Source organism: Herpailurus yagouaroundi, unplaced genomic scaffold (assembly GCF_014898765.1).
Source record: "Herpailurus yagouaroundi ecotype Mexico unplaced genomic scaffold, PumYag 163, whole genome shotgun sequence".
Classification (NCBI taxonomy): Eukaryota; Metazoa; Chordata; class Mammalia; order Carnivora; family Felidae; genus Herpailurus; species Herpailurus yagouaroundi.
Window position 1 is genome coordinate 67,957,402 of NW_024412404.1, and position 13,741 is coordinate 67,971,142.

Sequence of the window (13,741 nt, forward strand, 5' to 3'; positions counted from 1 at the left end):
GAAGCCAGTGTGGGTCTCCACCCTCAGCCCTGGGCTGGGAGAGGCACCAGGGCAGAGACTCCTGCGCTCCTGGGGCCGCCTGGGCTCGGGGTCTCCTGAGTGTGATCTCTGCTGGGGGGCTCCCGTGACCCTGGGCACCCCCTAGGAAGCCACCCGTGCGTGTTGGGTCCCCAGAACCTGTGCTCCGGGCCAGGCTGTGCAGGGTGCAAGCTGGGTGGGGGCCATGCCCGGAGGTTCCAAGGAGGACAGATGGGCCCGAGGGAGGAGGTGGGAGGGGAAGCAAAGGGTTAAGCCAGGCTCGGGAGGCCCCTGCCTGCCTGCGTCAGGGCTCAAGGCTGCTCCTGTGACTCCCTCCCCGGGGGAGATAATCGTGGCTTCTTGATATTTTCTTTCTTCTCTCCCGTGCCGTATCGGAACACTGGCCCAGCCATGGGAACGTTCCTCTGCCCTCCAAGGCCACTGCGCACACAGCCCCTCCCAAGGCACGCTTGGCCTTTCCGGGGCCCCCCACCCGTGGAGAAACTGCGGCCCAGTTTGTTGGGACTGCTGGCCAGGCAGCCCCACCACTGAGCACATAGCCCAGAGCCCGTCCTACAGATGTGCACACGCACACGTGCATGCACACACCTGGCCCGCCTCCCTCCCACCTCCTCCCCCTGGGTCTAGACACCAGGCTCACTCAGCCCAGGTCCAGCTCCTCACCTTGACTCCAGCTCGGTTACTAATTTCCTTGACCTGGGAGCTGGGGGCCTCTTTCCCACTGAGAAGGGGGCTCTCCCCCCGGGCTTGAAGAGGGGCCTGCCACCTTCCAGCCTGCCCCTGTGATGGCCACTGCCATTCTCTCATTGTCTCCTCGGGTCCTAGGCCAGCTGACCCACAGGGAAATGCCCTCCCTCAGGCTCCGGCTCAGGATCTCTACCCAAGGCCCCTCGGCAGAAGTCTGGGAGGTTGGCTAGGAACTGGAAATGCTGGGGAACCCAGCCCCAGACCACCCACTCGCTGCTTCCATTAGCTCCGGCTGGGCCTATGGGGCCTTGGTCCTAGGCCCCACTTTGCTGAAGGGAAACCGAGGCCCAGAAGAGTAGGGTGAGCTTAGCGTTCAGGAACAAGGGCCAGCCAGGGTCAGACACAATAGTCTCCCAGCTCCAGGTGCTCCCCAGGAGACCCCTTCCTGCTCTCCTTGTAAACAGAGAAACTGCCTGGCTGGGCCGGTGGGGGCTGTGGGGCACCATCTCCCCGGGGACCCCTGGCCTGGGTGGGAGCTGGAAAGGCTGAGTGGCCCCTGGATCTGGGGAAGGGGCTGGGGCTGTCGGTCCTGGCCGCAGGGTAAGGACCACGGGGGTGGGAGTCCTGTGCCTTCTTCCATGTGGCTCTGGGTCACGGGGAGAGGACCAGTCCAGTCTGGGCAGGAGACCATGGGCCGTGGGAGGGAAGGACAGAGGCTTGGGGGGATGAGTGTGCACTTACACATGTGCAGGCACACGTGTGTACACTTGGGGTGTGCATGTGAGTACATGTGAGCACCTATGGGTCTGGGGGCCCTGCGGGGGGAGGGGCGGTGAAGGGCGCGTGGGGGCAGCGAGGACTAGGGCTCGGAGGCCTCTGGGCCTGAAATTGCAAGTGAACAGAGCCCCTGCCTTCTTCCCCACAGTGGGGGGTGAGGGGAAGGGTGAAACAGGGGCGTGAGGACGCCGTGAAGACGGAGTGATCAGGGCAGCTGCCCAGGGCTAGGGCCACCAGGACGTTGGGTAGAGGGGTAAGGGACCATCGGAAAGTTCGAGGCAGACTGTGGGAGGGTGAACCCTTCCTGAGTGGGGTGGGGACCCCAGGAGCAGGAAGCAGGTGTTGTGGTGGTCTTTTGGAGGTACGCTCACACCTGCTTGGTCTCTCCCGGGGCCCGGCCTAGAAGGGTGGGCTCTCCTCCGGGAGCCCAGGGAGGGCTCAACACCCATCAGCCAGCCACCTGGCATGGGCCGCCTGCAGGGGGCAGGGTGGGCTACCTGGCACAGTGCCAACCAGGTCCATCCAGGACTCTAGGCGTGGGTCTGGCACACCCAGGCAGCTGTCACCATGAGGGTGTCCAGGGAGGTCCCCACACGCCCTTAGCCACTAGGCTGGCTTGAAGGATGAAGTCAGGGGCACAGAGGTGGGTATCCCTTTAGTTCACTGCGCGGGAGGAGGGGAGGAGGTGAAGACCCTCTGAGAACAAGCCGGGTTCTGGACCTGGGGTCCCCACTCTCCCCTGGGGCAGGACCACCCTCCGGGACACCCCACCAAACACGTCCTGGCCCCAAGGCTCCGTGTTTCCTGGTGGGGTGGGGCCCTGGGGCAGTAGGTCCACACCTGACCGTTTTGAGCACTTTGTTTCATGGGTCTTTGAGCATTTTTCTCTTTTCTAGAAAAAATGCAGAGTCTCTGAGAGGACTGGAGGCGGCAGCAGCAGCAGCAGCTTTCTGCATCTCCAAGGCAAGCTTAACAGAACCATTGTTTTCATTTTTTCCCAGTTATAGAACAAGACGTGGCTATTACGGAAACCGTGAGCAGCACAGAGAAGAAACCGCCGTGTGCCGCCCCGAGGCGGTCCCCGGTCACCATGTTGGGTCCAGGCATCGCTTGGCCTCCGTGCTCAGCACCGGTGCTTTCCTGGGTGCTCACGGTGTGGCGGTGGGGGGGGGTCCCCGAGACTCGGGCAGTCTGCAGGCAGCCTCGGGCCTCACACAGGGACGCTTGCCGTCCGGCAAGTTCTCTTCCTAAATGTTCATTCGTGCTTTCATTTCTAGGCAACTCTAGCCCATCACAACTGGTCTAACTGGCTGCTTGCAGTTATCTAAAGCTTTGATCTAAATTTTATAGTTTAACTTTATAAGGTAGTTTCATGAAAGCAGATTGTTCAACAATGTGTTCTGATCGTCAGTTCACACTTCCACACCTTTTGTGCATCCCTGGGTGTTTTTTTCCCTAAAAATGTTTTTTAAGGGGTATCTGGGTGGCTCAGTCGGTTGAGCGTCCGATTCTCAGTTTCGGCTCAGGTCATGATCTCAGGGTCGTGAGTTCGAGCCCTGCGTGGAGCTCTGCACTGACAGCGGGGAGCCTGCTTGGGATTCTCTGTCTCCCTCTCTCTCTCTCTCTCTCTGCCCCTCCCCCTCTCAAGCAAGTGCACCTGTGCTCTCCTTCTCAAAACAAATAAAAGTCTTTTTTAAGTGTTACAAAATACTTAACACTGCAAAAAGCTGTGCTTAAATGCTATGAAGGGCACACATGCAACCACTTTCCAGCTTAGAAACACAACCCGAGGAGCTCGTGCAACGTCTGACCCTCCCAAGCGAGCCCTGCACTTTGGGGTTCTCATTCAGCCTGAGAACAGCTTTATGACCTTTTAGTAAAAGCACCCACTCACTTTCCCTGTTTTCTGGAATTCCGAATGTGCTTCATCAGTGATGCTGAGGACACTTGCGCTAACATTTCCTTCGGAGCCGGGCCTGCTGGCTCCCTTAAGACAGCTCAGACCTTTGCTGCTGCTTCCCAGGCCTTGTCCAACCAGGGGCATCCAGGTGTCTCTCAGCCCCCAGGCCCTAACACCCTGTGGTCGGTCACAAGGACGCTGACAGAATGCTGAGCCTCTTGCCTGCCCAGCTGTGACCCACTCGCCCGCAGGCTATAGGTCATGAGCCCCCTGACCCCGGTTCTCCGGGGCCTCCGTACCTCTGCTCCCCTGTGTGAACCACCAACACCCACATTTTCTTTATAGTCTTAGTGGGCTTCCCTGGCCACCCCCTCTGCAATGCCCTGTTTTGATTATTTCCTGGTCCCTGCTCTGTTTCTGGTTGGTACCCCCGCCTTCCTGCCTGCAGCCCCCTCTGCCGCTGGAGGACCAGAGCCACAAGGGTGCGGGTGGAGGGCTTGGACTGGAACAGAGCCAGCAGGGAGAGGGTTTTTGCAGGAAAAAGGAGCTTTGCAGCCCCTGCTCCCCCCCACCCCGCCCCGTCCAGGCGTGTCTCCCACAGCACCCTGTCCAGTGCCTCCCCAGCCTCTGGCACTCAAAAAACACATCTGGGAAGGAACCCTGTGTTCAAGAGGATGAGAAAGTTGGATTCATTGTTTCAAAATTTATGAAAATATACACTCATGAGCAGGCAGAAGGCAGCGGGTGGGCAGGGGGCTCCCCTGGAGTGCAGGCCATGCAGTCTGTGGGGGTATCTGTCCACACGGGGGCTCCCACCACCCGCTCCACCGACCTCCTTCAGGCATCGGCGACCTCTCCTCTCCGGTCTCTGGCTGACGTGGGAAGGCGATGGGAAGGCCAGGCATGCAGGCCAACAAAGCCCAGAGCTGCAGGTGTGTTTACAAACCCTACCAGCCTATGGCCCATTTTTAAGCGTCAGCAAGGCATGATCTCCACACTGACCACATGGGGGCACCCCTGGGCCGGCCCATGGGGGCTGGGAGTGGGGCAGTGCAGGTGGCGGGGCACCCCGCCCAGTGGAACCTGCACTTCCCCATTTTACGAATGAGGAAGCGGGCTGGGGAAACTCAAGCCACCCCCGATCTTGGCTGACGCCAGGCAGGGGTGGGTCAGTGCCACGCGGCGACGCCCGGCTGCACACTCAGCTGTCCGTGCGGTGGGTTTCTGACCTCCGGTTCGCACGTACACCTCTGTGCATCCTAGGCGTTTCCCTTTAAGAGTGTTAACAGTTACGAAATATTTCACACACGCAGGAAGACCTGCCAAACGAATCTCCGCCCTCCCGCGGTCTACCTCCTGCTGTCCAGGCAGGGGGCGCCCAGTGGCACTCCTTTTAAACTTCTTGTTCGTTCTCAGATGACCGTTTGTGGTGTGCACGGTTTGTCCAGGACAGAGCTGGAGTGACCTAAATCTCTCAACTAGGAATGCTGGGAGCCCCGTGGCCAGACCCTGGGTCTGCGTGTGCGGGACTCCAGGGCTGGTGAGGGGAGCGGCTCAGCCGGACCGCCTCCGGGCCCGGAACCCGCTGCCCCGGGAGGTGCTGTGGGAGGGGACCTGACCCGAGAGGGGACGCGCCGGAGGTTCTGCACTCAGACCATCGAAGCCCCCTTGCTCTGCGTCATCTTTGGACACAGAGATGAAGGCCTTTGTTACCTTGGATCCCTTCTCGAGGGCACTCACTTGGTTCTAGCACTTTCCGTGTCAGGTGCGTCTGACCTGACACAGGAATAACTGGAAGGATTGGTACCTGATGGCGTCTGGGCCTCGAGGAGGCCACCTGCGCGCGTGGGGACGTGGACGGTTCTCTGCTCTCTGCTTCAGCAGTGAAACCGTGAACTAGACACAGAGCAGCTGCAGGGTGGGGCTGACCTGGCTTCCAGTTTTGTCCTAAATTTACCCCAGGCTCGGTCCTTTCTAGGGCTACACGGGAAACGGCACCTGGCTGGTGTCACTCACGCATGACGTTTATCACACAGCCTGTTTTGTCATCGAGGCGTCACGGCCAGGCTTTCCACACGGCTCCTTGGAGTTGCGGCTCATCCAGGCCGTTGCCTTGAGCCACGGTGAGCAGCCGACAGTGAGGCCACAGGTCACCTCCGCTTCCTGGCGGGGCTGCAGACCCAGGCGGGAGCCCACAGCACAGCCATGCACGACAGCCGCGTCCCATCTTGCTGGCCCTCTGCGGCAGCCCCCGAGGTGTGTGTGCCCGTATCCGACCGGCAGCTCAGACCCCAGGTCCTGAGAGCCCCGTGGTCCCCTGGGGAGTACCCTGTGGCCTGGGTGGGGGCCTCCAGAACTGGGATGGGGACCCTCAGAGGGAGTTGTGGCACTGTGCTAGGGTCCTACCTCCCCACAGAAGGATCCAGAAGCCTCTTGGGGCTATGTTGTGCTGGCCTGACCATGAGGTTGCTCTAGGGACCCGGGGAAACAGAAAGGGGTGGGGGGACCCACAGCGGCGCCCTCATGTTTCACTTGTCATCAGCTTGGCGCAGGCCCTAAGGGAGCCCCCAGCTCTGCAGCCTATGGCACCTCCCATCACCTCCAGCACCTGCTCCCCCAGCCACAAGCTCACCGGGGAGGGCCTGAGCGGGCACAGGTGGTCTGCTCTCTGCAGGGGCTCCACCCCCACCCCACTCCAGACCTGGGGGGCCCACGTGGAGTACCTCGGACGACACCCCAACCCCACAGAAGAGACGCAAGCTGGTCACAGGAAGTCCTGTGACATCACAGCCACCCGAGATCATGGGTGCTGCCGAACCAGAGGGAGCCCCCAAGGGTGCCCTCACTGGAGCTCCAGTTTGGGGGTCTTTGCTGGGGAAGGGCTTCCCATACGTGGTAGCCCAGGATCCAACACAGGCTGGAGGGGCGAGTGGAACCCGAGGTCCTGGCTTCGCAGCTTCCCCCATCACTGTCCGGCCCAGGCCTGAGTCAGCTCCACCCACAGCGAGGAACTCAGAACCTACTGCCGGAACCCGTCAACCTGTCCACTAGGTCTGCTGTCCGGGGTGTACGTGGTGGGGGAAGGGTGTCCCTCCAGGAGCTGGGCTAAGCCAGAGGGTGGCCTTGGGGCCTTGCACAGGCCCTCCAGAGATCTGGCCCGATGTGCCCCTGGGAACCCGGACCCTCACCTCAGGTGGTTCAGCCTGCACTGGTGGCACAACGCTGAGCTGTTCCTTCAGCCAGGGTGGGGCCCTCACTCCCCACCCAGAGGTCTCCCTGCCTTGTGCCCCCCCTGGCCCCTGGTCAGCCCCCTGCCTCTCCCCTCAGCCGTGGGGCTGACCCTCTCGGGGCTGCAGCAGAGGTCCAGCCCACAAGCCCATCTGCAGGCCAGCAAGCTGGGCCTGTGTTTGGGGTCCTCGTCTGCGAGCGGCCCCCACCTCCAGGCGCCAGATGCTCAGGTTCCCGTCAGGGCAAAACCGTCACCTCCAGCCACGCTCCCCCGGCTCCAATCTCCGTCTCGAGCCCTTGGGGCCACCTCTACCGGTGAGCGTGTGGGTGTGACCGGGCACACACACAGCCCTGCTTCATCAAAGGACCAGCCTCATGAGTGAGCACGTGTCCGCACACGTCTGGGCCCTGGAGCACATCGGCAGTCCCGCGCCCCGGCCGCGGCCCCCGCCCGCCGCCCCCGAGGCAGCGGGGTGCAGAAGCACCCCCCCCCCCACACACACACATCCTGGCTCCCGCAGGGGCCCGGGCAGGAGCAGGCCTGGGGTCTAAAGCCACCTGGGCCCGTCCTGACTCAGGCTCCAGGCCCTGGGAGCCCCCCACCGCCATCTCTGGGCAGATTTTCTGGCTCCTGCCGGACACCAGGAACAAGCAAGTGACATCTGTAGCCCGGATGCCCACAAGTGGTGGGGTCTGGACCCTTGAGCAGAAGCCGCCCCCCCCCGCCCCCCCGGCTGAGCTGGGGACGCCCCCACACTGAGGTCTAGAAGCCCCACTACTTGAGGCCTGGACCCCCCACACGCTCGTTCTCCAGGGGCTGCACGGGAGACCCCCAAGGCCGCCACTCCCAGCCTCTTCTGGCAGCGGACGGCTCCCTTCCTGGACGTATGCCCCCCACCCCCCACTGCCCCAGCCCCCCTGGGGGCCCCGGTTGCTGACCAAGACCACCTGACCCAGGAGCCTCCACGAGCCTCCTGGCTGCGGAGCAAATCCTTGGCCTCAGTCGTGCTTCTACGCAGTTTAGCCCCAGCTCTCTCGACAGTAGCCTCGGACCCACCCTCTGAGCCTGAAGCCCTGACCCGTGCATGCTTCGGTGGCTCCAGAGGCCGAGAGACACGCTGCCTGACTCAGGGAGGCACGGGCTGTCTGACTCAGGGCTCTGCTGACTCTCAACCCCTGGAGGTGCTCTGTGGCTTTGACGCAGTTTCCTGAGTCCCCGAAGGGGCTCGGGACCCAGAAGCCGGCGGGACAATGCAACCCCCTGCCTGTCCCCTCCAGCGTACTGCCCCGAAGTCCCCGACCCAGGGACGGGGCCCCATGTGGAGGAAGCGGGTCTATCCCATGGGGAGAAGGCCACAGCGACGCTGGGTCGAGTTCCAGCTCCACCCTGACCCCCAAACTCTCCCAAGCAAAGTGCAGAAACCGGTCGGTCCATCTGGGGGGTCTCCGCAAGGCACCCCGACCCAGTGCCTGCACAGCGGCTCGGACGGCCCTTCCCGACACTCACGTGCTCCCTTCGTGGAGAAAAAGGACTGAACCCAGGGACACACTTCCCAGTGTGCTGTTTCTACAGGACCCAGAATCTTCCATGAGACTTGGGTTTGGCTGACACAGGATGTTGCTGGCTGGCCCAGCCACCCCCCCTCCCCTGCCACTACACCAACGCAACACACCCTACAGACCGGAACTTTCTGTGCTCACAGACACAATGAGGACAGGACACCTCGGGGGCTCAAGGGAACGAGACCGGGTCTTCATATCCAAACAGGTCTCTGGGGTGTGCTGGAACCCCCGGCCTCCACTGCGTGGACGTCCACACACCGAGGCCCCCTGAAGCACTCTGTACATGGGTGTCCCCTCCCTGCGTCTGCTGGACAGCGCACAGCCACAAGCGGAAGGACCCCTGGTCTGGGGGACTTCTGTGTGGGCTCAAGTTCAAGGTCTAGTGGACTTGGGAGGGGTGGCCCCTCGAGCCTCTCGGAGGAGCCTTCCTCCGCTGCCACTCTTGGTCACTGGGGCTCGCCCCCGGCTCTCGTCAGCTCTCCAATCCGCTGGTCCTTCAGCTTTACCAGGTGCTCCAGCCTGACCACCTTCATCTGCAAAATCTTCAGGAAAGCACACGTCTCCGAAAGCAGCACGCTGGGTGCCAGAGCTGGGTGGCCAAGCGTTCGGGGGCTCCCAGCAGTAGCAACAGCGTGAGGGAGGGCGGGACGTGAGAAGAAGGGGGGTGGTTACGGGAGGGGCTGGTTTTCCTGCCTCACCCTTTCTGGAGCACTCCTGGCTCCCGGCTGGCCAGAGCTGGCAAGGCCTCTTGGAGCCCCCCAGCCTGTCCCCTCTGCAAACGGAAAAGCCTTGCCTGGTCCCCTGGCAGGTTTTCAGGGCATGCTTGTGGAATTAATGTTGACCGAATGTATGCACTGCATCTGGGGAGCGTGTGCAACGTTTATTTCTACAAGTTAACAGCCAGGGGCACCTGAGGGGCTCCGCCGGCTGAGCTCTGCCTTCAGCTCAGGTCATGATCTCACGGTTCATAAGTTCGAGCCCCACGTGGGGCTCGCTGCTGTCAGCGCAGAGCCCGCTTTGGATCCTGTGTCCTGCCCCCCTCTCCTTGTGCGCGCTCTCTCTCTCTCTCTCTCTCTCTCTCTCTCTCATAAATAAATAAATAAATAAATAAATAAATAAATAAATGTTAAGAGCCTAAGGGTGACTGGCTGGCTCACTCAGAAGAACAGGTGACTCTTGATCTCAGGTTCATGAGTTCGAGTCCCACACTGGGCGCAGAGTTACTTAAATAAATAAAACTTAAAAAATAAATAAGTTGAAAACACAAGAAATCGCCAAGAAAATGTTCTCGGGCGCGTGTTCGTGCAGGAGGAAGCACCAGGCTCCATACCCCCTCCCCAGGCTGTCCTGCCTGGGGTGCCCTCTCGAGCCACATCACAGACCTTCCCTGCTGGAAGCACAGACCCTGCCCGAGCAGGCCAGAAAAAGGAAATAGCTGGACGTGAAAAACCATGTCTGCCCCTGAACTCCAAAGTGAGGTCAACGGCGTGACAGCCCATGCCCCAACTAAGGACAGATGGCTCCAGCCGGTCAAGGCGGGCAGCTGGCGTCTCAGCCGACGAGTCCCTTCCCTGCTCGCTGGACAGCGTGGGCCGGCATGCCGCGGCACGCCATCATCCCCTGCGGCTGGCCACGGTGGCCCCACACCGACACCGGGCCACACGCGGACTAGCGCAGTCCACTGTGACGGACGTCCTGCTCCAGCTGACACGGGGGGCTCCTGCCGGCCCCACAGCTGCCGCTCCCAGGACCCCCCGCAACCCCCACCCCGAGTCTACTCTCTCTCACGGGGACAGCGTCCAACCGTGCCGAGTGCAGCCACCTTCCCTCCAGGCGCCCTACAGCGCGGCAGTCGGGATCCACCATTGCCACCCACTGCCATGGGTGTGGGCACGAGGGTGACCTCACCGCGGCAGCAGCTTCATTTCTGCTTATCACTTCCCTCTCTGCTGCCCTTTGGCAAACTCAAACCGCACGATGATATCACCTTCCTGCTTCCTCAAGAAAACAGCTCGTCAACATTTGGGCATCCGCTAGGGAACTGCGCTGTCTTCACAACTCTTGACAGCCCCTTTCACGCTGAGACCCGACTGGGGCGGCCTGCACACCTCCCACCAGCCCTGCACTGACTCAGCTCTACTACCTGACTCAGTGCCCCCTGACCCTGGGCCTGCGATCCAGCACTTCTGGGTGGTGGCACCTGTGACTGGGTGGTGGCACCCTGTGGGCTCTGAGGGCCGGTGACCGGCAGGGCTGGGCGGCAAGTCATAGGGGGCTGGAGGTCCACCATACTCCTCTGCGCTTCTGGGTATGTTTGGAACGTTCCATAATTAAGCTGTGTTCTAGACAATAAAACTACATGCACGTTCTCCCAGCACTGCCAAACTTCACACTGAGTCCAAGTTTCAAGAAGGCGGGGGTGGGGGCAGCACCTCCCTAGAACGCTTACAACCAGTCCCTCCCCTTCCTGGGGGGTATCTGGGCATCGTGGGGCACCCACGTCCCTGTACCTTGACCATCTCCTGCAGGAGGGCCAGTGCCTGCTCCTTTTCCTCCAGTAGTTGCTGCACTCTGGAGTCCAGGTGCCCCCAGGGTCCACCAGCTGGGTCCCAACTAGAAGGCAAACACCCAGCCTTTAACCCACAGGCTGGGGGTGGGGGGGTGGGGTAAAGGTGGAACAGCAGACAGGTCAAGAGACAGGGGCCTACCCCGTGCACACACAGCGACCTGTTTTCTCTGGAGTCCTCGGACTCTGTGGGGTCTTCGCACTGGAGGGCGCCGTGGCGCCCGGCAAGCCTAAGGGGCAAGCAGATGTTTATCTGGGGTCCGCCCCCCTTCCCCCAGAAGATCCTGCCCCATGGCAGAACGTGGGGTGGGGGCAGGGCACTGAGCCCCAGAGGGCACCATGCAGGCACGGTCTGGCCTAGTTCAGCCAGATGCAGCCTGGATGTCCCTGAACGGCGCGGCACCTGAGCGGGGTGTAGACAGGGCTGCGGGCCCCCTTGGGAAGCTGCAGCCTGGGGGGCGTTGGGAGCAAGGATGCCCCTGCCCTCCCGGAGTGTGAACTCATCTCTGATGCAGCCCTTCGTGGAAGGCTCTGATGGGCCTCAGTTCTCCAAATCTGGGGATGTGGAATACTACCAGTGTGCGGAGAGGCGGTGAGCTCTGCCCGTGGTCTGTCAGCAATCCCGCCAGAGGGTCCTGGGCCCTGCAAACATTTTAAAGGTCTATGGTAAGGGCAGGCTGAGGAGAGGCTGACCTTGTTCAGACTGGGGGTCGGGGGTGGCAAACAGGAGTGGAGAGAGCCGGGGCTGGGCTGGCCTGGGCAGGAGAGATTCTGCACAGGGAGTTATCATGGCCCTAGTGGGTGAGGCTGGAAGAGGCCTGAGGGCTCCAGAGGGTTGCAGGTATCTGTGGTCTGCAGGCCAGGGCCGTGGGGACCAGGGCCTTCATCACCACCTGGTTCCTGATTTTACTATCATGACAGATAACTGGGTCACATCCCAGCACGAAAAACACAGCAGGGTCGGAGACCATACCAAGGTACCAACACGTACGGCTGGGTCAAGCAGGCACTGGTGGGCAGCACCATCTGTCACTTTTTCTCTCACTGCACACAAGATGGGCTCGATGGCTCCCGGCGTGTTGGCCACCACCTTTTGGATATCCGTCTCTGAGACCCACAAACGCAGCTTGTGAAAGACTTTCCTGCGAAGGAAGTGGGGCCACAGCCCTCAGGGTTGCACCTGTAGGGCCAGGCAGGGGATCTGGCTTTCCTTGGAGGGGAGAGGCTGGGACCAGAGCCCCTTCTTGCCTTGCACCCAGAGGAGTCCAGCAGCCATCTTGTCCTCAGCTGTCCCCTCTGGGACCAGAGCAGTCAGGCCAGGTGTGTCCCAGCCTGGGCCTCGCAGCAGGGCTGGCCTTCTGGGCTGAGTGCCCCCTGGCCCCGCGAGGAGGTCCTGCTGGTTCCCCTCCAAGGTGCTCAGAATTGGGACGTGACACACACGGCTAGAGCCACCGACCTCTTGTGTCCCTGGAGTTGAGCAGCGGCCTCTCCCTGCCTCCCCATCCCAGCAGAATCTGCACAGGTCTCAGCCCTGTGCTCCCTCTAGCCCTCCAGGCTCCGAGCCAGGTCTGAGCCAGGTGGTGGCCTTGGCCTCCAGAGTCCCTCCAGAGTCTCCGGGGAAGCCTGAGCTCCCCTCCCCGTCCAGCCTCAGGGGCTAAGGGACTCTGCCGCCTGCTCCCCACTGCACCCCTAGGTCACCCACACCTCACTCTGCTCTCATTTTCTCAGGGTCCTGGTCCTTCATATCACTCGTTACAACTGATGCCGGTTACATCTCCTTATTTATCTGTCTCCCCACTGTACTGCCAGCCCCATGGAGACAGGGGCCCATTCACTTCAGTGTCTCCAGTGCCTGGAGCAGAGCCAGCCGTCCACCCGCAATTTCTGCGGAGTCAGGAAGTGAGAGGTGCGGTCAGCACGAGCCTGACTGACGCCCTGCTGAGTGGCTCTCAAGCTGACAAGAGGACTTGGCCGGAAGCCCCTGGGAGTCTGTGCTGAGAGCTTGTCCCAGAGCCCAGGAGGGTAGGGGAGAGGCGGCCCACCCAGGCCAGCCTTGAGGGGAGGGCCCTCGCAGAGCAGCGCGCGGGGGCTCCGATGGGACAGGCAGGGAGGTGGGAAGCCTGCCTGTTGAGGATGCTCCAGTTGCTGAGTTTCTGGTCAGTGTTGCAGGTGGGGACATAGTTATGCAGGTCCACAAGCTGGGGGCGGAAGTGCTTCACAATCTCTGCCAACATCACTGGAGGGGGCAGGGGGTGCAAGGTGGGCTGGCCTGAAGAGCTTAGCGCCCCTCCTTTCCTTACACACCCGTCTCCCATGGCAGGAGAACCGGGGAGGGCCCTCGACCTGGGGGAGCGGTCACAGGGGCCTCCGGAGCAGGGTGTGGGTGCCCCAGGGGGGCGGGCTAGGAGCCGGCCTGAGGTCGGAGGAGCTGCTGGAGGGAACCCTGAGGCTGCCCCCATCCTCCCCCAGGAATGCTGAAAGGCGAGGGGACCTCCCCCCAAAAGGCGGCCCCTCTCGGCCACATTCATCCTCCTCCAGGGGCCGGCAGTGCAGCCGTCCTGCCCCTCCCTTCCACGGCGCCCGTCACGCCCCCCGCTCTGGTGTCTTCCTTCCTTTCGGGGAGCCTGCTGACGGCCGGCCAGGCACCCCCAAGCCCCCTGCCCGCACCCCCGGCTGTCCCCGGCTTCTCCCCGGCCCTCACCGCCGTCGCTGAAGTCCCGGGCCAGGTGGCGCTTGGGACGGCTGAGCGGGAGCCCGTCCAGCCAGGCGCAGAGGCCGCGGAGGGCGCCGGGCGGCAGCGGCGGTGGCGAGGCCCGCGGGGTCTGCCCGGCTGCGCCCAGCATGGCTGCGGGACCGGCTGTTGGGGCGGTTGCCGGGAGACGACGCCCAGGAGGGGCCTGGGGCCGGAAGGGGAGGGCCGTGGGGGGGGGTCGCCAGCCACGCCCCCCGGCCGGTACCCTGGGGGCGGCGGACTTCCGGCT

The 13,741-nt window shown here is 62.4% G+C and overlaps 1 protein-coding gene across 2 annotated transcripts; it reads right to left on the minus strand.

Moving 5' to 3' along the window:
* Nucleotides 1–8,176: 8,176 nt before the first annotated feature.
* On the minus strand, nucleotides 8,177–13,634 carry LOC121037425 (sperm flagellar protein 1-like). Of its 2 annotated transcripts, XM_040486872.1 has the most exons (7): nucleotides 13,462–13,631; nucleotides 12,885–12,996; nucleotides 11,752–11,902; nucleotides 11,336–11,402; nucleotides 10,903–10,990; nucleotides 10,705–10,807; nucleotides 8,177–8,736 (listed from the first exon to the last, which is right to left on the minus strand). In XM_040486872.1, the coding sequence occupies exons 1-7, from the start codon at nucleotides 13,601–13,603 to the stop codon at nucleotides 8,641–8,643; spliced, it is 759 nt and encodes a 252-aa protein (XP_040342806.1). In that variant the 5' UTR covers nucleotides 13,604–13,631; the 3' UTR covers nucleotides 8,177–8,640. The 2 variants fall into 2 exon arrangements, with proteins under 2 accessions (XP_040342806.1, XP_040342807.1); XM_040486873.1 differs by lacking the exon at nucleotides 12,885–12,996 and having other exon boundaries at nucleotides 11,752–11,867; nucleotides 13,462–13,634.
* Nucleotides 13,635–13,741: the final 107 nt, after the last annotated feature.

Bases quoted from the DNA above. Each gene is read 5' to 3' on its own strand.
- LOC121037425 (XM_040486872.1), bottom strand. From the start codon at position 13,603: ATGCTGGGCGCAGCCGGGCAGACCCCGCGGGCCTCGCCACCGCCGCTG. The intron at 10,991-11,335 runs GTAGTATTCCAC...CTTGCCCCTTAG, and splicing joins CACCGCCTCTCCGCACACTG to GCTTGCCGGGCGCCACGGCG. The intron at 8,737-10,704 runs GTACAGGGACGT...GCTTTCCTGAAG, and splicing joins TCCTGCAGGAGATGGTCAAG to ATTTTGCAGATGAAGGTGGT.